This window comes from Lathamus discolor, chromosome 7 (assembly GCF_037157495.1).
Source record: "Lathamus discolor isolate bLatDis1 chromosome 7, bLatDis1.hap1, whole genome shotgun sequence".
In the NCBI taxonomy this organism is placed as follows: domain Eukaryota; kingdom Metazoa; phylum Chordata; class Aves; order Psittaciformes; family Psittacidae; genus Lathamus; species Lathamus discolor.
Window position 1 is genome coordinate 1456358 of NC_088890.1, and position 24121 is coordinate 1480478.

General features: G+C 59.2%; 2 protein-coding genes across 5 annotated transcripts in view; both read left to right on the plus strand.

The window, feature by feature from the left end:
• CHCHD6 (coiled-coil-helix-coiled-coil-helix domain containing 6) overlaps nucleotides 1-2723 on the plus strand; it is a 122808-nt gene extending 120085 nt beyond the window's left edge. Inside the window, exon 9 of the mRNA XM_065687028.1 lies at nucleotides 2229-2723. Within this exon, the coding sequence (XP_065543100.1) occupies nucleotides 2229-2525 (297 nt within the window). The 3' untranslated portion in view covers nucleotides 2526-2723. The remainder of the gene's footprint in view (nucleotides 1-2228) is intronic.
• Nucleotides 2724-8091: 5368 nt separating this feature from the next.
• The window catches only part of PLXNA1 (plexin A1), a 106592-nt gene continuing 90562 nt past the window's right edge, over nucleotides 8092-24121 (plus strand). For 2 of the 4 annotated variants that reach the window (XM_065687771.1, XM_065687775.1), the window contains exons 1-2: nucleotides 8864-8969; nucleotides 19956-21299. In XM_065687771.1, coding sequence (XP_065543843.1) covers nucleotides 20097-21299 — 1203 coding nt within the window. In that variant the 5' untranslated portion in view covers nucleotides 8864-8969; nucleotides 19956-20096. Of the gene's footprint in view, nucleotides 8111-8863; nucleotides 8970-13173; nucleotides 13193-19955; nucleotides 21300-24121 lie in introns of those variants that run through there. The other 2 variants (XM_065687772.1, XM_065687773.1) reach the window with 2 other exon arrangements.

Here is a 24121-nt window from a genome sequence, read left to right on the forward strand (position 1 = left end):
CGCAGCCGCCTCTCCTCCATCCCCATGCCCTGGGTAACTGATGCCACATCAGCCAGGCGCCTGCTCCAGGTGGGTGCTTCACCACCGGGCATCTGTGCCTGTATCCAGGCACTAAATAACCCCATCGGCTCCTCCCCATCCCACCCAGGCCACCCCAGTGAGTGCAGGTAGGAGGCAGCAGTGGGGGTCCTCCAACCCCAGAAACCACCAGTCCGGCCCTGCAGGGATGGGGCCAGCTCTTGGTGGCCTCATCACAGCACCAGTGGGGTCCCTTGCTACCGAGGCCACCATGAAATGGGGTTCACTGGTCACTGCTGGGTCTTGCTGCCTCACTGTGCGTGGGGTGGGTGAGCACAGGCAGGGATCTTTCCCGATGGAGCACTGCTGGGACCTCGCTCTGTGGCCTGGTTGGAACTCGAGGAGCTCAAACCAGTCTGGGATGCTGTGAGCCCAGCCCATCCAGAGGTACAAACCCAACCTATGATCCTTTGCCTTCGATGTTTGATGTCTCTTGAGCCTTGTCCTGGCTCAGGACAGCTGGAAAACAGCACAGAGCTTGGGGCTGCCTCCTCAGGATGCTCTGGCTTCGGTGAGCACTCTCAGTGTGCAAGAGAGGTGGATGTGACCTGAGCTGGTACCCGCAGCCGGTGTGAGACGGGACGGGTGTGTGGCCATGGGGCACTGGGAGCATTGGGGTGCATTTCGGGGGGTCCTGAGTGCAAGAGGACAGCGAAGCCCCTGCCCTGGACCATGGAGGTGCTGGGTGCTGGGGGTTGATGTGCACCGTGGGGGGTTCCTCCCCTATGTGTGGGGTTCCATAGCCCCGAGCACAGGCAGAACCTTGCTGGGCTTTATTCCACACGGGTCAATAGCTCCGCACTGGGTGGGTTGTTAAAGGAGCTCCTTTAGTGCTGGCTAATTCAGACCATGGGGCTCCGTTCGGGCTGAGCCTCTCCTCTCCACTGCCCTCCAGCCTCACCCCTTGTTCCCAGTGATGGGGCTGAGGAGATGCCAGCATGGATGGGCTGGGATCCCTGTGGAGTGCCTGATGGCATCCCTGTCCTTACGCACCCAATCCTGGCTGGGACGGGCAGCATCCCTGATGCAGGCTCCCCCTGGTCCCCATTCCAGCGGCGGGGACCCATGGCACAGCCCAGGCTCACGGTGGGCACCCCCAGGTAGCTGAGCTTCCTCTTGGCCCCACGTTGGGAACCTCTTTAAGACACATATTGACATTAAAAAAGGCCCCTCTGTACCTATTAATTGAAGTCATTAAATGTAATGGGATGGTTATTGCATGTTAAATAAATACCAGCTAATTATGAAAAACATATTTGCCAAGGTTTAACTATAGAAAAGATGCCTCAATTACGTGGTTATTAAACCTCAAAAAATATACACTTCCAAGAATGAAGTGACATTTCAGTGACATGCATTAACTGCCTTATTAAATGTTGGTTCGTTTCATGTTTGAGGACTTTAATGCCGAGCATCCTCCCTGGCACTGAGCATGGGATGCATCATTCGCTGTCTTTCACTCGTCACTCGCTAAACTTCTCCTATAAACAGGCTTTGGATGGGTTTGCTTTTGTTCCCCAGCTTCCAGCTCTCCCTTCGGGCACCGGGATGTGCATTGGGAGCAGGCAGCTTCTTATGCTTCCTAAGGATGGGGAAGCCCTTGCTGGATGTGTCCTCGTAAGCAGGCCGGCAGCCAGGCTTCCCTGGATTTCTGGCATGTCCTTACGGGAAGGAAGGACCGCTCCCGGTGTTCCAGATTGGATGGGTTTGTAAGAAGTGGAAGTGGGGATGGGGAGCAAGGAAGAGAAGCTCCTCTGGAAGCGCTCGGTGTGGTTGAGGGGGGCTTGGTTCTGCCTGTGCCACCAGCCCATGGCACCAAACCCCTCCTGGGATGCTGCATCCCTCGTGGTGTGGGGATGCTGCTCCAGCCGGGATTCCCCTGCATTCCCTGTGTCCAACCTGGCCTTGAGCACTGCCAGGGATGGGGCAGCCACAGCTTCTCTGGGCACCCTGTGCCAGCGCCTCAGCACCCTCACAGGGAAGAAGTCAATCGTTTTCTCATGGAAAAGAAGTTGGAGGAGGGGAAGTACCCCAGGGTCCCGGGAATACAGGGATTTGGGTCTTTTCTGTGCATTCTCTAGTGTGCACCGTTAGGGGTGCATGGACTGGAGTCTAATCCAGAGGGAAACATCCCTGCTCCATCCTTGCAGCACTACACCCATTGCGGTGATGCCAGGATGAGGAATAAACCCAGCTCGGCTCTTCCTTGGAAGCTGCCTCACGGGTACCAGGCTCTCCTCTTCCTCCCATCCCACCGGCAGCAGAACCACGGTGACCTCCAGAACTGTCTCGGGAGGGCTCGTGGCCGCGGAGCTGAAGCCAAGAGGCTGTGGATGCCTTCAGGATGCAAGCATCCTCCTGCCCGGAGCTTGGAATCTCACAGGGCCGGACACTGCTTCCTCGCCGAGGTTTGTGATGCTCCTCGAGGGATCCCTGTGCTGCAATAGAGCATCCCTATGCAGGGAAATTGACTTAAGTAATGGTTCCTGCGGTTTTTTGTGAAGGTATATTTATCACGTCTTTTATTGGAATAGAATTAAAGTGAAATTAGAAACTAAAATAACTTTAATTACGAACTTCATGATTCAGTATGTTGTAAATCCTTCAGCATAATATTGTGCCATAAAAATGCTATTTTGTGATAATTATTATTATTATAATTAATGTTCCTTAATTGCTAATGTCGCAGGCATGTGTTATCTCCCAGGAGCTCCTGCAGTGAGGGGGAACGTGGAGGATCCGGGCGGCTTCCAGGGTGGGCGCAGGGCGGTGGGTTGGTGTCCGTGTGTCCGAGCGATGCTGGAGCTCATCCCATCCCATCCCACAGTTTCCCTCCATCTGGTGCTCAGCGCTTCCCAGGGAGGAGGATGCAGTGAGCAGGGGGATGAATGTTCTAAGCTGCGGGTGATGCTCTGGTCCAGGCTTTGCTGTGGTCTCAAGTGCTTGTGGTCGGTCAACAACAGGCAGGGATAGGCTGAGCGTGGTCTGATGGCTCTGCTTGGGGTGGGAGCACCCATCCCTGCAAGGATGGATGGGTGCAGATGCACTGGTCATGGCCTGGGGAAGGGATGGGAGCACTGACTGGGGCCTCTCCTCCCCACCCGCAGCCAGCAAGGGGTGAATTCATCTCCCTGCAGTGCCTGCCAGGAGCTGTGCAGGATGCCAGCCTTGGGCGCTGCATCCCTGGAGTGAAGATGCAGAGCAAACAGGATGCCTCAGTCCATGGGTTGCCTCGCTGCTATCCAGCCAGGCACAGGATGCCATAGGGAATCCCAGCTCAGCTCCCAGTGGCTGCTAACACCCGGCCAACAGCAGGTTGGAGATGCAGGGTGTGAGCAAGAGCAGGATGAAGACTGGCCAGAGGGAATTAGGGAGAATGCAATAGGATGGGGAGATGATGCTGTGGGCAGCTGGGGCTTAGCGATTCCTCTCAGCATCCTTTATAAGCACAGAGGATGCTGTGGGGTCTGGCAGGGAGCGATGCCCCAGCCTGGGTGCAGGAGCACGGGGATGGAGAGCACCCAGTGCTGATGTGGGGATGGTCCATGTGAGCCCAGGCCTGGCTCGTGCCAGCACGGGGCTGCACGGGACGGACCGGAGCAGGAGGCAGGAGCACAGCCACTGAGCGGCCGCTTCCCAAGGGATGAGCTGAACCCAGGATGCATTTTTAATGACCCCGGCAGGGTTGGGTTTCCATAACCGAGAGCAGACAATGGGAACGTGCTCCCGAAGCCGTGTCGTGCACCACAGATGCATTATTTACAGCAGCTTCTGCCTTGTCCGTGTTAATTTTACATGGGCACTGGAGAAAGGGAAGGGACCCCGGGGTGTCTCGTGGCCAGCCACTTGTTCCATGTGATGGAGATGGATTTCTGAACCACCAAAGGACTCGGTGTTGATCTCTCCACTGGTGTGAAAAGGAGCAGGGGTGTTACCCGGGTCTATGTACCCTGGTACGCATAGCCTGGGTCTGGTGTGGTTGATGCATCACTGGGTCTTAACTCGGTCATTTTCCGTCTTCTCCCCATGTGTGTAATGGAAGGAGGATGCTCTCAGACCACTGCACACCCGCCCCCCCCCCAACCTTGTCCTTCGCTGAGCACAGCATCTCCCCTCCTGGCACTGGTGGAGGAGCAGGAAGCCTTTGGGAATGGATGCTGACACATGTCACCCTGATGGCGAGGGAGGAGGTGGATGTGAGAGTGGTCCTCAGCTGGCGCTGGTGAAGGAGGGCTTGGGGAGGAGGGAGCAAGCAGCAGAGGGGTGGTTGGTGGTGGAGGGGGATGAAGGGTGCTCTAAAGGACACAGGGGGGATGCTCTGCCTTGTTCCAGCTGGTGACAGGCCAGCCAAGGCGCTGAGCACTGACCTCATTGCTATTCAGCCTTCAACCATTAGGTTTCAGAGTTAACACCTTTTGCATTGAACAGGGGACCCCTTTATCCCACAAACCATGGGGTCAACCTGTCCTGCCTTTTCCTCTGCAGGACTGGCTCAAACCTCAGCCCACCCCAGGTAAGCCCCTGCGCACCCAGCTCAGCATCCAAGGCACTCAACACGCTGGTGGTGGCACCGCAGCCTTGAGGGATGCAGTAAATCACAGCAGCCGCATCCGTGGGTCCTGGTGGGGTGGTGATGCCATATCCATGGTGGCAGAGCCCATGGACCCGGGAGCCACCTCTGTGGAGCTGGGGGCTCAGACAGTGACTTTCATTGCCACCTTTAAAGTTGCCCTGATTTGAAGCCTGTGCTTGATGCCCTTTGTGTGGGGAGGCCGGGGTTTGGCTCATCGGGAGCTGCCTGATTTCCTCAGGGGGACCCCACAAAGCGGTTCCGGTGCTCCCGAGAGGCTGCAAAGAGGGGGATGGATCAGGGTCGGGTCCGGGAGCTGCTTTCCCTGGCGCTGTGAGGCCTGGCAGGGATGAGCTGGCAGCGTGACGGCCTGGATGAAGGGACATCAATATGGAGAGGAGCCGCTCCTGCCGAGCAGCCCCGGGGCAGCCAACATGAAACGCTGGTTTCTCGGAGGAGCTGTCAGGTGCCTGCATCAGCTTCCTGCTCATTAAGCGATGCTGTGAGTCACGGGGCGGGGATGGAGCCGGGAAGGAGCTCAGCAGGAGCAGGTATGGCCAGGGGGGATCTCCGCAGGACGTCCCTGCCCACCGGGAAGCGCTGGTGCACGCACGGCTGTGGCTGCTGGATGGAGCCGTCGGGGCAGGCAGGGCTTTAAGGAGCTGGGATCAGCTTTAAGAGCAGAGCGAGGTGTCCCACAGGGTGTCGGTGCTCTCCCATTGCAGCTGCGTGTCCCAGGCCTGCTCCAGACCCGGCAGGGTCATGGAATCCCAGCTTGGAAGGGACCTTAAAGCTCATCCAGTTCCAGCCCCTGCCATAGGCAGGGTCACCTTCCACTGGAGCAGCTTGCTCCAAGCCCCCGGAGCATCTCCCACAATCCCAGCTCCCAGCAAACCTCTTCCCAGCCAAAGGGCGCGTTGCTGCTCGTGTGTCAGGCTGGGGACACAAGGATGCTCCCTTATCCCTCTTCTTCCCAATCCCCTTCCAGGCAACCTTACTTTGCCTGCAGACCCTTTGCCCTGGCTGGGGGCAGGTTCTTGCTGTGATTCAAACGCTGCTGCCTGCTCACGGAGGCCTTGAATTCCCCATGCCAGGAACACAAGCAGGAAAAACAGCCCGATGCATTCCCTGTTTTAATTCCACCTCGGAGCCCCTGCGCTCCGCAGGCACCGGTTGTTATCCCTGCTGTCAAGAAGCTTAAAGAGCTGCTGACACCTCCTGGAAAACTTTGACAACCCTTCAGATGGACCCAGCGCTGCTTCCCAAGCCCGTCTGTTCCAGGGCCTCATAGGAAAACACATCGATGGGGACGGGAGGAGGGAAAAAGACCCCATTGGTGACACTGGGCAGAGCTGATCCCCTCCTGGAGCCCATGAACCCTTGGAGGATCCCATGGGATCAGCTGAGTGGCAGAGTTTGGGTGTGAAGGTCCCCAAAGCCCACGTTTTGGGGTGCAGGTCACTCTCTGCAGATTTCACATCCCAAAAGGCCCCTGGATGAGGGCACCGGGTTCAGCTCATCCCTGCTCATCCCTGGGGGCTCAAACCATGGCTTCTGGTCCTGGGGGGTTCATTGTGGGTGATGACCAAGGCGGGTGGCCGCTGCTGAGGACCCGGGAGCCCCGTGCAGGGCTCTGCCTTTTAGCAGGAATTTTTTAGCAGCCAAAACCTTGCGAACAGTTGGGAAACCGCGGATTTACCGGGTTCCTTTCAGCCCCGCAGCGCCCGGCCTGGGTTAACCAGCGAGGGGAGCAGAAGAGCCTCCAATCTCTGCAGGCTCTCTCCAGCCACCTGATCCTCCCCCAGTGAGGTTCTTTAGTAACAAAGGAGCTGCCAGGCTGCTTTTAGGGGCTGAAAACGGCCTCTCCATGTGATTTGGGGTTGGGGGGGGGGGGGGGGGAAGTGCTGAGTCAGCTTTTAGCCTATGGGCTTTGGGTCCAGCTGCCACCAGCCCCATCCTCTGCCTGCTCCAGCCCCCCCGCTGGGCGCGGAGCGTTTGAGGTGCCATTCACGGCGCTGTCCTCGGGGCACGGAGCGAAGGGGGATGAGGATGCGCAGGGATGAACGGAGCCACTACAGCCCCGTGGGGGGCGGGATGAAAGGCCCCGGTTCCTGACATAAGGAGGGGCTCTCTGCAGGGGTGAGGTGCCCAGAGCCTGGGGGCAGACATGGGACTGACAAGCGTGTCCCAGTGCCCGCGGGCATGGGGATGGGTGAGACATCGGAGCAGCGCCGTGAGCTCTGCGGGTCGCTGCGGGTATGGGGCTGCTTCCCATCCAGGGTAGATGATTCCCATCTGGGACAATCCCCTTCCGGGTCCCTCCCTCCATGCACAGGGGATGCTTTGGATTTCCTGCTGTCTTTCCTCATTCCCCCCTCGGGGGCTGGACCCCTCTTGGTGGCTCACAAAGGGGCTGGGGATGCACCCACAGCCGGGGTACCTGCGCTTTGCTCGCTCCATCACCTCCATTTCCCTCATGCCCATGGATGGTGGTAATCCATCCTTCAGCGAAACCAAATCACTCCAGTTTGCTTCCCATGGGCAGGGCTGGGAGGAAGCATTCATCCCTTTCCTCTTCCCCGGGGCATGGAAAACGTGGGACCGCTGTGCCCTTACTGGGACAAAGCAGGTTTGAAAGTGGTGGGGGGAGATTGAAGATCTCTTCCTTCTTTAGAGGTGTCAGAGGTTTTGCTCCCTTGGTAAGTCCCCTGGGAGAGAGGAGCTGCTGCCTCCTTGGATGTGGGTACCTGACAAGGATTCAGTGTGAAGGGAATTCACTGAATTCAGTCTCTTGGAAGCAGGGAGTGGGGGGGAAGTGAGGGGTTTCTTTCAATGGAGGGAAGCGATCCAAACCCTGGCAGAGCTCGCTGCTTTCTGCTCTTCCCCTCTGTCTCGAAAGCTTTTAAGTCTGGCCCCATGTGTGTCTGTGCACAGACAAGGGGTGGGAGAGCGGCAGCTCCGATGCTGCATCCCAGGGGATGCGCCTGTTCCCGGCTCCTCCCGGAGATGGATGCTGGGGAGGGCAGGGAGGGGGGACACAATAGAGGAGAAATCCCTGTTTGTGTGGGACGGGCGCTGTTGTCCCCGGCACAAGGATGCCATCTTTGCTCTCAGGTGGGCTTTGAGCAAGGTGTGAGCATTGAGGTGCTGGAGGGAAAGAGCATCTCTGCTGTTGTACTCGGCCACGGCACCTCTTCCCCCCGCTCCATCCTCCCTCTTATCCCTGTGGCAGCCTCCAAGGGCCACTTCGATTCTTCATTCACCAGGAGCCTCCTGCTCTCCTGCGTCCTCTCCCAAAGGACCTGCAGCTCCATCACCCGGTGGGCAGGTCGGGATAGAGCCGCTCTTTCCCTTCTCATCCCCAAATCCCTCATGAAATCCATGGAGGTCTCAGTTACAAACTCTGGATTTGGTTCTGTAGGTCTTTGCAAAGGCTGAGAGGTGATGGAGCATCACAAACAGGTAGGACCCTGTCCCTGGGGTGTGCTGTGCTGGGGCAGGCAGGGAGCATCCAAGGCCGGCATTGGAAGTGGGAGAAGCATGGGGGAGAGCTTAAGGATGGGGGATGAAGGTGACACAAGTGGCTGGCACCGAGCGTGCTTAAAGAGCCCACACCTCAGCCCCCAGCTGATCGTTTCCTAACGGATTTTATTATGTCCCCCCCTTTTGTAGTTGAAGCGGATGTGGTGCCATTGGGGTGATGCTGAGCGGACATCCCTGGGGAGCACAGCCCTGCAGGGGGAGGCCAGAGAGGACCCTCCCCCTCTGTTCCGCGCTCTGGTGGGTCCCTGCCCCACGGCTCTGCCCCACGGCCCCTTCGCATTACAGGGGGTGCGGCCGCTTTAAGGCTTCCCCCCTTTAGGCGGCATCGCCCTTTTAAAGGCGGGACAAGGTGGAAGGGAGGAGGGGGAAACAAGGCTCCGCCCACTTCTCTTTACTGGCGCCCCCTGGAGGCGGCGCGCTCGCTCTCTCTCTCCCCCCCCCCCCCTCCCCTCCGTGCGCGCTCCCGCGTGCGGGGCGCCGTGCGCGAGTGCGCGCGCGCGCGCGCTGGGGCGGCGGGGGCGCGCGCTGGGGCGGGCGGCGTTCCGGCGGGGGTCTCGCGCCGCCGTCCCATTCATGCGGGGCAGCGGCGGCGGCGGGAGCGAGGCGGCGGCGGAGGGAGGAGGAGGAGGAGGAGGAAGAGGAGGAAGAGGAGGACGGGGACGGGGAGCAGCGGCGGCTGCAGCGGGAGGCGGCGGCGGCGGCGGCGGGGCCCCGGCGGGCGGCGCGGTGTGGAATGCGATTATGGCTGGCACGGCGGCGGCGAGCGGGGAGCGGAGCCGTGAGTAACCGCGGTGGAACTTTGCTCCGCGCGCCTTGGCGGTCGGTGGGGTAAAAATGCTCCCGTTTCTTCGTGATTTTCACCCAAAAAATAGGCGGCGGCGGAGGAGAAGCGGGGCCGGCCCGGGCAGGGCAGCGGCAGCAGCAGCAGGAGGAGGAGGGGTGTGTGTGTGTGTGTGTGTGTGTGTGCGCGGAGGGGCCGCGGCGGCCGGGCTGGGCCGGGCCGGGGCCGCGCTGCTGCTGCCCGGGGCCAGCCCCGCATTGCGCCCGCGGCCCCGGGAGCGCGGCTGCGGGAGCCGCCTCCTGCCGCGGGGACAAAAACCCCGGCGGGGACCGAACCCGCGTCCTTACCCCCGCACGCGGCTCCCGTCGGGGCGCGGGGCTCCGGGCAGGTGGGGGCCGGAGCCGCCTCCCTCCCGCAGCCCGGGGTTTGCTTCCTCGGTGCCGCACCGCGGGGACCCACCCGAGTCCGGGAGCGCTGGAGGCGTGAGCGGGGCGCAGCCCTGACCGGGCTCCGCGCCCCGGACCCCCGCGCCCTCCCTGCCCCATATCCGCGCCGCTGTTCCTCCATCCCCGCATCCATGCTCTCGCCTCCCCGCAGCCCGTCGGGGCGCGGCACCGGGCTGGGCTCGCCCCGACACCCGCAGAGCCGCCGTTCTCTTCCCCCCCACCCCACACAAGCGCAGCCGGCGGAGCGATGCGGTGTGGCTGCGGGGGGACTGGGTCGTGCTCGCCCGGGGAGGCAGGGCGCTGTGCGGGGCGGCTGCCATCGCCTCCGGTCTTATCGCGACTGTTGTGAGCGTGCCGTAGCTGTGCAGCGCCCGGGCACCTCTCGCAGCCAGGCTGCGGGGCTGTGCGCCGGGGCCAGCTCCGGTATCCACGGGGAAGGTGGGAAATGAAGCTGGGCGCACATTCGGTGTCCCTTTTCCCTTTCCCTTTCCCGTTTCTGCCCTGCAAACGCGCACGGCGGCTCCGGCGTGCGAGCGGGGAGGGATGTGTAAAAGCCGATCTCTGTGGCGTGCCGAGATAAATCCCGGAATCCCTTCTTTTCCCTTGCCTTCCTTGCAGGGAAATCCTGCCTTCTGCCCCTGCGTGGGGGAGCCAGGGGAGGGGGCCGGTGTGTAAACGGGGCTTAACACGGAGGTCACTGGTTAAGGCGGAGATGGATGGGAGAGAAAAGACAGGCATTAACCTCACTTGTTCGCTCCCCCCTTTCCTCCTGCTTTGGGGAGGACAAAACAAAAGCAGAAACCTGCTAACGGCCGCGGGGGGGGAATGGATGAATATTCATGATCCTTCTCGTCTGCTCTGGGACACGGAGGGGAGAAAAGTTGGGCAGAGGAGCTGCCTTCCCGAGCGGCCGCTCCTGCGGCTGGGAGAGGATCCGTGTTTGCCGAGCGAGGGCTGTGCCGAGGGCAATCGCCCGCTTTTCGCTGGATTTCTTTATGGGTTTTTATTCTGTTATTGTCTTTTGTGTGCGGCTGCGAAGGGGGGGGGGGAAGCAAAGAGAGGAGCCGAGGCTCCTGCCTGCACCAAAGGTTATCCATTTAAAAACACCGTTTTCCTCTGAACCGCGGCTAATTGCTTCCTGAACAATCTCAGGGTCTTTTGTATGTGCTCCGTGGGTAAAATGAGTGACTCGATGTCTCTCTTTCGAGACGTCGAGTGACCAAACGGGGTGGAAAGGTTGGAGGATCCAAGGAGGAGGAGTGGGGCGAGAGCCTCGGGGGGGAAGGATGCGCGGATGGTTTGTGGAGCGAGGGGAAGGTGCTGGCTGCGGGTGCCGGGGGATGCCGGCGCTGGCAGCGGTGCGGCAGCACGGGGCCGTGAGGGGAAGGCTGCTGAGGAAGTTTGGATTCGAAACCCCCGATGGGGCGTGCGAGCCGGTGCGGCTCCTCCGGGAGCGGGGGGCCTGGATGCGCCGCTTCCCGGGGGGCTGCCTCCCGCTCGTGGGGCTTGCTGCAGATGGTGCCCTCACGATGGAAGCTGCGGTGCCAGCGGCACCGGTGAGAGGGGTTCCCCCCCCACACCTTGGCTTATTTCTCCTCTAATGGAAGCATCGGATCGGTTGCGGAGCGCCGGGGCTGCGCACGGAGCCGAGGGGAAGATCCTCGGTGCACAAAGCCCTGCTCGGTGCGAGGCAGAGCCAGAGCCAAACAAACTCCTCTCGACTCGGCTCCAGCCCAGCGCTGTTTGGCCGGAGCTGGAATGGCAGCGGGTGATGCGGCGGCGCTGGCGGGGCTGGCTCCGCTCCTCCGCAGCCCCGGCTCCGCTCCGGGGGTCGGTGTCACGCCCGGCCCTCGGTTCCGGTGGTTTTACCGTGCTTGAGCAAAGGGAAGGATCCCGGTTTGGGATCGGGGTTAATGATGGAAACTCGTGCGTGTTTAACTCTTCACGCTGAGCGATGGTCAGGGCCTTTGTTGCGTCTGCCCTGCTCCTGGCTGTACCACTGACCGCTGCCACGAGCCGGATTTGGCCCTGAGCTGGGAATATGGGAGCGGGAATGCCTGGTGCGAGCTCCCTGCAAACCATGGGGAGCCTTGCTGGGAGCATCGCTGGGCCCATTGCAGTGGCTTTCTCTTTGGTGCTGTGGTCATTTTGTCCACAGTGAAGTGTCCATCGTGGTTTTTGGCACCTCTGGCACATTAGAAGGGAGGTGGACCTTGGAAGAGCCAGGGTGGTGGGGGTGATGCCCACTCCTCTGTGCAGTGATGGGGAGGTGGGCATGGGTCACCCTGATGCCCCATGTGCCATCCTTGCTGCCTGCAGGCTTAGGTTTGGTGTTGATCTCGGCTGGTGTGATTTGTGTGTGGAGACCTTGAGTTGCTGCTCTCTGTGATCCACTGATGTCTCCTCCAAACTGTGTCATTAGAGACTATGAAGAAACCAGTGGGCAGAGGGCTCCCGGTCAGTGTTTGACTGGTGAATGACTCGGTGATGTGCGATGTGTGTGGAGGAAGATCCAGGGGCTGGGAATCACAGGTGATGGGGAGCTGGCCCATGATCCCATACCTCTCCTGGGTTTGGACTGGGGCCCCTGTTCCCAGCAAGTGGCTCCATGTGGAATGGGCAGGAATGAGCATTTGCCACCATCCAGTGCTGGGGCGGCTGGTTTGGCTTCAGGCTGGACGCAAGCAGCTGCTCCTCTGGCTGCAGCCCACGACATGTTCTAGGCAGTGCTATGGGGAGCATCCCTCCACAGGCAGATGGTGTGTGGTGAGAATGCAAGGGCTCAGGCGCAGTCTGACCACAGCCTCTTGGTCCAGGCCAGGATGCAGCATGGAAGCCATGTAGATACCCCAATGTGGTCCTCCAGCTATGTTGAAAGCCAAGTTTGAGCAAGTGCTTGTGCATCCATGGAAGAGAAAAGCTCCAACCAATACATAAAGAAATCTGATGGTTTCCACACCAGGCATGGGCAGACATGGTTTGTCTCCCCAAAACGCATGGCTTGTCGGAGGGCAGCCGGGCACGGAGCAGTGTCCTTCTTTACCTTGCTTCCCTGAGCACCCCGCACCCATGGATGCTTCCAGTCCTCATTCCATGCGGAAGCCGCCACTTAAACCCCTGAATGAAAAACATTCGAGTTTATTTTCCCTTTAGCTGAGGCTTAGCAAATCTCCTCCTTGTTGCTGGTGGGCTGAGATGTTTGTGCCTGGAGGAGAACTTAGTGTCTAAACCCTGGGGCTCGCACCGCACCAGCGCTTTTGCTCTTTGTGCTCTGCTGAAGCCTCCTCGTGTGGCACAGGGTGGGCTGTTTTAGCTGACCCCCCTGTCCCTGAGGTGTGGGATGGCGAGGTGTTGATGGGGGCTGTCTGCCCCTGCCCCATGGGCTGCTGTGTCTTGTGAGCTGCCTGATCCGTGGAGATTTGTTATCGGGGTCAATGCAGTGCCTGGTGCGAGCCATGGCAGGATATCCTCTTTGCTCCTTGAGCTCAGCTTGTAGGGATTTCACTGGAGAAAGTGCCAGGGTGAGAGCTCGGAGCATGGCTGGTGCTGGGAATGGGCTGCATGGCACTGGGGACCCGTTGATGATGGGGTCTCCTCCCCATCTCTCCTCCTGGACAGCCTGTGGATCAGCCCCGGGGCTCAGCACCCACCTCCCTATCTCCAACAACCCGCGATGCACTGACCAGCTTGGCACGGAGAGCCAGGAGCAGCAGTAATCCAATTGCACTTTGCTGTCGGGAGCTTTAATCCAGCTAATGACCCCGGCTTCGGGGGGTGAGTAACTGGTGACCATCTGATTTGGTTTTCCTTTCCATCACTGGAGGACAGAGCTCGGGGCTGATTGCGAGTCCTGCCCCTGCTGTCGGGCTTGGTTTCCAGGTATCGGTACGTGTAGGGTGAGGACAGCGTGGAGAGGCACTGTAATCCCTGTTTTCCCTTCGGGAGATCCCTCCTTTCCCTTCCTGTTTTCCATCTGCTCCCCTCTTTGGTGAAGATAAACCCTTCTGTTGGAGCTGTTTTGCAACACGCTATTATTTTCAGAAAGGAGAAGCCAAGGAAAATCAAGCCTCTCACTTCCCTACTGTTAATGTACAAAACACAGGGGTGGGAATTGCATTAAAATGTATATAATTATATTGGAGGGAGGGGAAAAAAGAGCCCTTGCTAATTGCACGCCCGTTTTGAACTGATAAATGCTGAGTGATTCGTGTTTTCCGGGGAGTTTTGGAGCAGAGCTGTGGTCCGGTGCATGAGAGGTTAGGAGCAGCGCTGGTTTCCCATCGTTATCAGGAAGCTGAATGGGATGCTCGTCATCCTGGAATGCACTGGGTTAGCACTGATTGTGTCCGGGGCCCGATCCCTTGCCAAGGCACCGGCCACAACCGGTGCTACCCTCCTCCAGGCAAATCCCAATGTTGTAGGAACCCTGGAAGTCCTTTTATATGCTCAGTGAAGCAACCGCTTGTGTGTCAAAGCATTCAGCCTCTTGCAGAAGTAAATCCCTGGTGAGAGGAGAGGCAGATTCCCATCGGTGCTTGTGTTAAGGGGTTGAGGGGGGGGGAATATCCTGCCTGATGGAGCTCTCCATATCCAGGAGCTGTTGTGTCCGTGCCAGCGGGTTCTGACCCCTTTGGGCAGGGTGGGGGGAAGGCTGGGCTCGTGTTTGGAATGACACCGATGTGAAAACCACGTTTCCTCCTGCAGACGCCGAGCCGGAGCTGCCGATAGCATCGCAGGTAATTGTGATGGCAGCGAGCTGTTTGCTCTGCGCTTTCCTGTGCCGAGCCTGAGCTTCGGCAGGGGAAGAGGAAAACCCAGGAATATTTTAGGAGCGGGTTATAAATAGCCCTGGGGCTTGGCCCGTGGGCAGGATGTGCTGCAGCGCTGGTCCATGGCCAGGCTTGCGGCCCTCGCGATGCTTTGCTGGGTGGTGGGGAGTCCTGTGGCCAGCTTGGTGTTGGTGTCGGGGGGGCTGAGTGTTGGGCTTTGCCCAGGGTTGTGCTGCCTGGTACCGGAGCAGTGCATTGCTGGGCCGTGAGCCTGTAAGGCATTTAACATCCATTCCCCAGCATCGTGCTCCCTCCACCCCCATCTCCTCGGTGGTTTTTATTCCTAGAAGTGCTGGCAATGCCATCAGGGTCCCTGCCCGCCCGCTTATCTCCGGCTCTGGCTCCTGGATGGCGACATCCTCTCTGGAATCAAGGGGGAGGGCATGGAATCCTGGCATCCGAGCGGGACCACAGTTGGCCCGATGAGCCCTTCTGAAGTCGAGAACCTGTTTTTCAGGCTGATGTCATCGAGAAGCAATGGGGGAGGAGGGAGGCAGGAAGGCAGCGCCGCTTCCGAAGGGAGCCGAGCCCGTGACGCCGCCGGCAGTCCCGGCTTCCACCCGTGGCTATTCCCCATTACCGGCACAGCGGCGGGGCCCGCAGGGATGCGGTGCACGCCAAGAGGTCCTGCTCGGCACAGCCTTATGCCTGCATGGGGAGAGGAGGGAGGGAGGGATGTGCCGTGCCAGGGGCATGTGTTGGCTTGCACCAGGGCTCCGGGCAGGATGTGTCTGGGCTTTCCTGGCTCTCTATAGGGTGATGGCACTCGCTGGAGCCACCATCCATGAGGATAATGTGGGCTTCTCTGGCAGAGGTGCTTGGGCAGCCCTCCCAGTGCCGGCAGGCAGACACCTGCTTTTGGCTATGCGGTGAATGAGCAGCTCCGTCGCATCGATGGGGTTGGGGTCCCTGCCCTTTGTGCCCCGCAGGGCTGCACCTAGGATGTGCAGGGATAGCAGCAGCCTTGCTCCGCTCTCTCCTCTACCTGGAATCTGGTTTTATCGGATGCCCTGCACCCGCTGTGCTGCAGATGAAGCTCCTGGTGTCCTCTAGGAGCAGTTCCCCCTTGGTGGTGTTGATGTGGGGAAGCTTTTGGGTTCTTCCCCTTCCCTCTGTGCCCGTCCCACTGCTGAGTGAGGCTTTGCTGGCTCTCCGGCTCTCACCCTGCTCCTGGATCACCTCCACCTTTGGTGAATGGGCTGAGCCGGGACTTCCACAGAGGAAGCTGAGCCTATTCCAGCTGCAGCAAAGAGGGAAGCAACGGAGGTTTGGGGGAAGGAAAGGCAGGACATGGCTTGGGGTTTATCCGGGGAGGCCTTGTTTGGAGAAGCTTTGTGGTCTGTTCCGTTCAGTCCTGACCCCAGCAGCGGCCGTGCTGGGCTCGGCACGTGACGGCGCGAGCGCTGGTGTCAGCACGGGGCCCCGGGAGCATGGGAATTGCAGCTCGGCCAGGATCAAACCAGCCCAGAGCCACCTCCCTTTGCTGGGGGCAGAGTGGGTCCAGCAGGAATCCCCCTGCGGCAGCGCTCCATGGAAGCTGCCGGATTCCCTTGGGATGTGGGGGGGGAGTGCAAAGGCAGAGGAGCTCCCATTGGACTTCCCGGTTGGCTCTGGGGAGAGCTGGGCGCTGGGTGACCTTCTGGGTCTCTGCAGGTCCAGTTGGATGAGGTGACCTCAGCCAGCAGGGATGCATTTTGGGATGTTTATATGGGGCAATGGGCTGATGGGATGGGAGAACCGGGGTGTGCGGCAAAGCCAAGCTGGAAGGTGACCTTCAGGGGACATGGTCTGGGCTTCTTTGCCCCAAAGCTGGGGACAAAATGTTGTTAAATGGTGATGGTTGAGGTTGCAATATCCACATCAGTCTGGGGTCGAAGCCTCGAGCTGGCCTGGGTGCTGGTAATGGGAAGCCACGGCCCCATAGCTGGGATCCTGGCCCCTTGGGTGAGGGTCTTGGGGTGCTGAGAGGAGCAGAGGCGTTTGGGGTGTGGAGATGTGCTCCATGTATCCTGACGGACAACCTTCCTGAAGCAGGATGGGGAGGCAGCAGCCTGTGTCCTGTGTAGATGGATGGTCACCCACGGGCTGTGCATTGGTGGTGAGGGCACGTGGTGGCTCCAGAGCTGTTCTCCTTGGCATGATGTGACATCTCCCGGCGGACCGGAGAAGGGGAATTGTGTGCTTGAGAAGTGCTATTTGATTTCCTTGTTCCTTGTTCTTTTATGCCCTGTTTTTGCTGAGGGTCAAGCTGCTGCTTGAACCCCTTGGGCAGTAGGTGGCTGCTTCTCCTTGTCTTGTTTCTCAGGACAGAAAAGGTTGAATTCCTTGCCCATAAGAACCTTGCATGGCAGGAGTGGGAGCTGCTGTGCTGTGTGCTGCAGTGGATGGGGCCCTCAGCCCTAGGGGGATGGCAGGAGCCTGGGGGGTGATGGAGATGATGGCAACGGAGATTGGAGCAGGGCAGCTCCAGAGCTTCCCATTGATTTCATCAGGGTGCGGTTCGGAGCAGGGATAAGATTTGTGATGATTTAACTCGCTTGCTAGGGCGATTCCGCAGCCAAAGGGGTTTTAGTGACTGTGGTGAAGGAAGGAGTTAAAGTTTAGCCCTGTTGCAGATGATGGCATATAGAGCGCAGCTCTAACTCGTCCCACCACCAGGCTTTCCTCATTGTTGCGAGGCTTTTCCCAGGCAGAGGAACCTAAAAATACACCAGCTGCACGGTGAGGCCGGCTCTCCGGTGGTTTTCCTCTCCCCTGGAATAGCTGCACTCTCCCCATCACTAATTACTGGCAGCGCTGCAGCTCGTGGGTTTGGAAATGGAACCGGGTCCCTTCCTGGATGTTTCCTATTGCTGAAAGCAGCAAGGGACTCAGAGAGGCTGCAGGTAAAGACCCATCAGATGCCATTTCCCCTTTCCTGGGTGATTATATGGGGGGTTTCAGCACCATTCCTTCCCTCTTCCAGCCTCCCTTGCGGAGTGCGGGGCTGTAAAGCTCTTGGGGCAGTTTGCAGCCTTATCCCACTGTTTGAGAGCAGCTTCTCCCGAAGTCCAGTGATGCTTTCCCTAACCTTGGGGTGCAAACCCGCCTGGGACTCCGGTAATGTGTGGGGCTCCTCTTGAGGTGATGCACAGTGGCGGGCAGCACCAATAGTGATGCGTCCCAGCCAGGGTCTGGGTGAGGCAGGAATGGGCACTGCAGGTGGGTCTGTGGGTGCCAGATGTGCACCTCTGTGCTCACCAGCCTGTTTCAAACCCTGGCTCCAGCTATTAGCACTAGGGCTGATGCTCTGTAGCCCAGCAGCCTGTGCTGACTTGGCATCCATCAGTACCTGCATGAGTGGTCCTTAAAGCCCTGTCCAGTCTGCTTTCTGCTATCAAAAGTGATGTTTATTCTCCCAAAGCATGCTCTCCCATCCCAAACCCAGGTTCCTGGCTGGGATGCAGGACCAGGAAGCTCACAGCCTCAAGGGGATGAATGCTGCAGCCTCTTGTCACCTCTTCAGCAGTGACCAAAGTGGGATGCAGGCATTTGTGGGCCATGTCCATGGCTTTTTGACTGAAAGGCTCTTTTGAAGCTGGAGCCTGTGTTGGCTGTGGGCAGCCACATCCAGGTCATGCTGCGACCAGCTCTGTGTGGCCACTTCCAAGGTGAACCATGAGCAAGCATCCTCGCTGGGGTGGGATGGAAGGGGCTGGGGTGGGTTTGGTGCCGGCTTTGTTTCTGATGGCAGGTTTCCTGAATGCATCTGTGTGCTTAGAAATCAAAGCACAAACCTGTGGGGCTGTCTCCCCATAGCGTGGCCCTGTGTGGGGATGCTCTGCACTGCATCCCTTGCTGCCCAGGTAGCCTAACAGGGTGTAGTTTCGGTCCTGCTCTCCCGGTTGGCACGCATACATCTGTTCTGGGCTGTATTACTTTATTGCAGCCTGTTTTAGGGCTGGGCTTGGCTCCACGGTGTCTGCTCAGGGTTTTCCATGCATTGGGACTGCAGTGGTGCAGGTCTGGCTTCCTGGTGGCATCGGTGGTCCTGAGCTGGGTTCTCCTTGGGGTAGGATGCTCCATGCGTGCAGCCCCATGGGGTTTGCATGCGGCGTGGTTTCAAGTGGAGGAGCTGCTCTGCTGTTAGCCTTGCTGTGACCTCTCCGTGGCGGTTGGAGGTTGTGTGATGGGATGGAAATGCCCTTTGTTCCCTGTGCTGCTCCTCCCCGGCTGCTCCCATGGGCATGGAGCCGGGGGTGCGCTGAGGGCTCAAACCCCGCTTTGATTCCATCCCAGTCTCAGGAATCCTGAGGAGAGCCAGGCAAGCAAAGCACTCCTGCTGTTCCTCTGTAATAATCACTGCTGATGGTTCAAGCTGGACAGACCCACCACTGTGTCAGGTCACTAGGGTGAGATGCTGCTGCTGAAGTCTATTTAGGAGCAGAAATCTCAGAGGAGCTCTGCAGTGTCATCTCTCTGCTCTCGGCTCGCCCCAGCTCTGCCTCTCTTTGCTCTCCTTCCAGCTCCCGAGTAGTAATTCCCTCCGTTAATTTGGGAATCTCCTGTTGGGCTTTCTAGCACTGCTTTGTGGCAGCAGCTCTTGCTTGCTTCCTGAAATAGAAGCGGTGAATCATAGAATAGCATTGAGAAAGTGACTTCCCTGTCCTGCTCACACATCCTGGTAGGACAATGCTCCAACGGGACAATGCTCCTGCGCTGAGCTCCTGCTTTCACCTCCATCACCTTCTCCTCTCCTTTTGGCACATGAGTTTAATGATGATTTCTAGGACTGGTGGCTTCGTGCTTTGGTTGTCTCTGTACCCACAGACCTTGGTGGCTCCTGGCTTTGGTCTCAGTGTTGGAGAACTGGGGCTGAGCTCTTGTCCTGGTCATGGACCTCGGGAGCGATGATCCCACCCTGCGTGGTTGGGTTGTGATGGTGTTTGGTGGGATGCGCTGTGTGCTGGTGGGGGGGTTCGCACAACCTCAGGCGCTTGTGCTTGTGGATTGGGATAGAGAAGACACGGATGGGATGTAACTGAGGCAGACACGGAGAGCAGAGCTGCGTTGTCTACCCATGGCCATCTCTCCCCGCTGCTGGGGATGCAGTGGTCACACTGGTGTGGGCTTTTGGCTGGCCCCGTGCTGAGTGCAGAGCTCTGCATCCTCCCTGTGTGTGCCCTTTCGTCCCTCCGGAGCCCGTGAGCCAACTCCCTGCTGCTGCCCCTGTGTTCCCTAATGCATGTAAATGCCTGCTCCTCCTGCCCAGGGCTCTCCTGGGCTTTGTCAGGCAGGTGATGGGGACAGCAGGCAGCGTGCCAGGGCGCTCAGCTCCTTCAAAAGGTGCTCTCAAGACCCTCCTCTGTGTAAGGCTTGGGCTGGGCTTGCTTCAAACTGGGCCTTTGCATCCACTCCCAGTGCAGGGGCAGGAGGCTCCCATCAAAGCTTGTTAGGAGCCATCCCTGGATAACACTTGGGTGCTGCTGGTGGTCCTAAAAGCAGGTCAGGGCCAGCATTGCCGTGCTGAGGTGTTTGTATGCTGTAGGTGTGCTGAAGAGCATCCCTGGGCTCCTGCTGGCGTACAACCAGGCAGGGTTGTCCTTAGCATCTCGCAGGCCCCTTTGGTCCCTGCACCAGGGACAATCTTCCGCTGGGGTTGGTGGAATGGGCTTGACATGGTGCAGGAAAGCCTCCTAATCCTTTTCTCCTTGTCTTTCTCCCTCTAGGGCTGACTGCAGTGGCCGTGCCCACGATACCCTGAATGCGGAGCGCAGCGGAAGCAGAGGAGACTGTGTCCCGTTAGCTCCTCCCTCCCTTACCCCTTTAGTTTGGGTTGGTTTCTATTTATTTTGTGGCTGGGTTTGGGCATGGCCTTGGCTGGATGCGAGGCCGCTGCCATGCGGCTCCTTTGGCTCAAGCACCACTTGCCCATCCACGTTTGGACCTTGCTGCTCTTGGGGAGCACCTGGCTACCGCGGGCGGAAGGCAGCCCCAAGTCTCCCTTTAGGACTTTCCCGGTTTCAGACTGGAGCTTGACGCACTTGGTGGTCCACAACAAGACCGGGGAGGTCTACGTGGGGGCCGTCAATCGGATCTACAAGCTCTCCAACAACCTCACGCTCCTGCGGACGCACGTGACGGGCCCCGTGGAGGACAATGAGAAGTGTTACCCTCCGCCCAGCGTCCAGTCCTGCCCGCACGGGCTGGTCACCACCAACAACGTGAACAAGCTGCTGCTGGTGGACTACTCGGGGAACCGGCTCATTGCCTGCGGCAGCGCATCCCAAGGGATCTGCCAGTTCCTGCGGCTCGACGACCTCTTCAAGCTGGGCGAGCCCCACCACCGCAAGGAGCACTACCTCTCCAGCGTCAACGAGTCGGGCACCATGTCTGGGGTCATCATCGAGGTGCTCAACGGGCAGAACAAGCTCTTCATTGGGACGCCCATTGATGGGAAGTCGGAGTACTTCCCCACCCTGTCCAGCCGCAAGCTGATGGCCAACGAGGAGAACGCGGAGATGTTCGGCTTCGTCTACCAGGACGAGTTTGTGTCCTCGCAGCTCAAGATCCCCTCGGATACGCTCTCCAAGTTCCCCACCTTCGACATCTACTACATCTACAGCTTCAGCAGCGAGCAGTTTGTGTACTACCTGACCCTGCAGCTGGACACCCAGCTCACCTCGCCTGACTCCACCGGGGAGCAGTTCTTCACTTCCAAGATCGTCCGGCTCTGCGTGGATGACCCCAAGTTCTACTCCTACGTGGAGTTCCCCATCGGCTGCGTGCAGGACGGCATCGAGTACCGCCTCATCCAGGATGCCTACCTGACCAAGCCTGGCAAGGCTTTGGCCAAGTACCTGGGCATCTCGGAGAGGGAGGATATCCTCTTCACCATCTTCTCCCAGGGCCAGAAAAACAGGGTTAAGCCTCCCAAGGAGTCTGTGCTCTGCCTCTTCACGTTGAAGAAGATCAAGGATAAGATCAAGGAGCGTATCCAGTCGTGCTACAGAGGGGAAGGGAAACTCTCGCTGCCCTGGCTCTTGAATAAGGAGCTGGGCTGCATCAACTCGGTAAGTTCCTGCTCGTCTCTACCCAAGCCAGGCTGTTTCTGGCTGCTGGTGGTGGCTGGACCCTTCCGGATGACCTGCCCTGCTCCGGGTTTTCCTGGTGGGAGGATTGACACTCTTAGGGCTGGATGCGTGGATTCCTCAGCATCTTTCCTTGTGGAGATCATGGCTGCATAGTGGGTTTGGGCTGCATCAGTGCCCCATGCTGATGCACTATGGCTATGGGAAGTGTCGGTGGGTTGGGCTGGGAGGGATGCCCTGTCCTCAGGGCAGCTGCTGCAGCTGTGCTGGGGAGTCTCTTGCACGTGACATGTATGAATCTGTGTTGTGGCACCTTGTGGCCAAGCACAAGGTGTTGAGGGCAGTAGGATGTGGGGTTGAGCAGCGCAGACCTGATGGATAGGGTGGAGAGGTTGACAGTCCAGGTAGGATCTGGTCAGATGCTCAGCGTGGAGGGACCGCGTCCTCTCCGTGGGCGCTGGAGGAGAGGACAGAGGGTGCAAGGTGCTGTCAGTGATGTGAGTTTTGAGCGTGGTCATCCAGACCTGCAGGAGGCGAGTGGCAGCATCCCAAAGCAGTGATTCCCAGCCGAGGGAGCGCTCCCTTTTGTCCCCAGAGATGTGTCCTCCTGCCTGGTGCTGGCTTATTTTCCAGTCCACATCTAACCCATGAGTGCTCAGAGGGAGGCTGTGGCTCTGGGGGATGGGATCACAAGCTGGTGGTTACCCAGGCAGGGTCGGATAAGTGGCAGAGAGGGGATTTGGGTGCCATTGTGTGCGTTGGGAGGGTCTGGTGGAGATCCCAACACTCCTGCTGTTGCTATTATCCCCCCAGCCCTGCCTGAGCGGGGTTTTGGGTGCCTCGTGGTGGGGTTGGTGGTCCCTATGGAGCGGATCTGCCTTCCCTGTCACCGTCCTGCCCTCAGCTCCGGAGCAGAGAGCGAACAGCTGCCTGACAAAGTAAAGGGGCTGCTGTCAGGAGTGCCGGGCTCACAAATCACATTTTGGCTTTGAACTAATTGAATTCCGCTGGAAAAGGATGAAATCGTTACCCTGCTGCCTGTTGGGTCCGCAGCTGCCGGCTCCGCTGAGGAGATGCTGCCGCTTCCTCCCGCATTCGCGACTGCCTCTCCCAGTGCCCCACGGCAGCACCGTGCTCCATGGATTTGGGGAGCCACCCCTGGGCTTTGGGGGAGGCCTCATACTAGAGAATATGGGATCATGGAATGGTTTGGGTTGGAAGGGACCTTAAAGCTCTTCCAGCCCCAACCCCTTCCACGGGCAGGGACCCCTTCCACTGGAGCAGCTTGCTCCAAGCCCCTGTGTCCAACCTGGCCTTGAGCACTGCCAGGGATGGGGCAGCCACAGCTTCTCTGGGCACCCTGTGCCAGCGCCTCAGCACCCTCACAGGGAAGAGCTTGTGCCTAAGAGCTCAGCTCAGTCTCCCCTCGGGCAGGTTCAAGCCATTCCCCTTGGCTTGTCCCTACAGGCCCTGGTCCAAAGCCCCTCTTCAGGTTTCTTGTAGGGTCCTGGTGGTCAGCCCATGTGAGTGGATGCATCTCAGGGTGCTCTTCCGGGGCTCTCGCAGGACGGAAGGATGTGTGCGGTGATAGGATGGCTCCTGCTTTCAAATGGGCTGGGTTGGAGGGTGCTGCCTCCCGTGTGTAGGATCCAGGTGATGTTTTCTGTCCCATCCTGCTCCAGCTGCCAAGCAGAGCTGGAAAGGCAGGACTGGGTTGCACGTCCAACCCTCAGCCCCTTGCTGTGCTGAGCACAAGCCAAACCAGAGCCTGTGGTGCGTGTAACCTCTTCCTGGCAGGAATTTCTGTGCCCCTAATGAGACACAGCCACCTCTGGGGTGGGCTGTGGCAGTGACGGGTCTCTCAGTGGTGAGGGCTGGCCAGAAAACAAAGGGCATGTTGTTGTCTGATTTTGGAGGAGGCAGAATGGAATTGCTTAAGTCAGTAGTTGCTTGGGATTTACACCCCATCCATATGGGAAGTGTCCCAGGAGGTCTCCAGCTCCGCTCCTTTGCGGTGGGAAGTGGCTGAGGCTGGTCCATGCTGGCATCCCAGACCTCGGGGCTGAGGGATGCTCATCCCGCAGCGCTGCAGGGCTGGTGCTGGGGCCAGGAGGAGAGGCCAGGAGCCAGGCCTGGCAGCAGCTCAGGGGATGTCAGTGGTTCCTCCCTGACACTGGCGAGCAGAGCAAATCCCTGTCTGCTGTTCCTTGGGCTCCCTTTCTGGGATCCAGTGGTCCAATGGGAAGGGCAGAGGCACCTTGTGTACATCCCCCTGCTCCAGCCCCGTTGCCGAAACCACTCCTGAGCCCATCCAAGGTCTGGCTGCTTGTGGTGCTTCAATGAGGGATTCAGTGCTGTGGGTCCTGGCTCTTGGCTTCCCCTGGCATTGCAGGGACTGTGCTGTCCATGGCCAGATGTACTCGGCACATCTGCTCCACGTGCCGCTGTCCCTGCCCATGGCAAGAGGTTGGAAGCAGGTGATCTTTATGGTCCCTTCCAACCCAACCACTCCAGGATTCTATGTATCAGGGCTGGGAAAGGGCAGATGCTGCAAAGCAGGGAGTGATTTGGGGTTCCCAGCATCCTCACCCTGGGCTGGCAGCGCAGGCAGAGCCATGCCTGGAGCCAGCAGGACAATGGGCAGCAGCTTTCCCTGCGCAGCCCCAGGGAGAAAATGAGTTCTGACTCCTTCGTGGGGCTTGCTGCCCAGCCTCCTGGCACAGGGCAATGGCTGGTGAGGAACTGGCCCACACTGGGCCAGGGTAAGCCAAATCCTTTCCCAGGGGCAGCCAGAGAAATGCAGG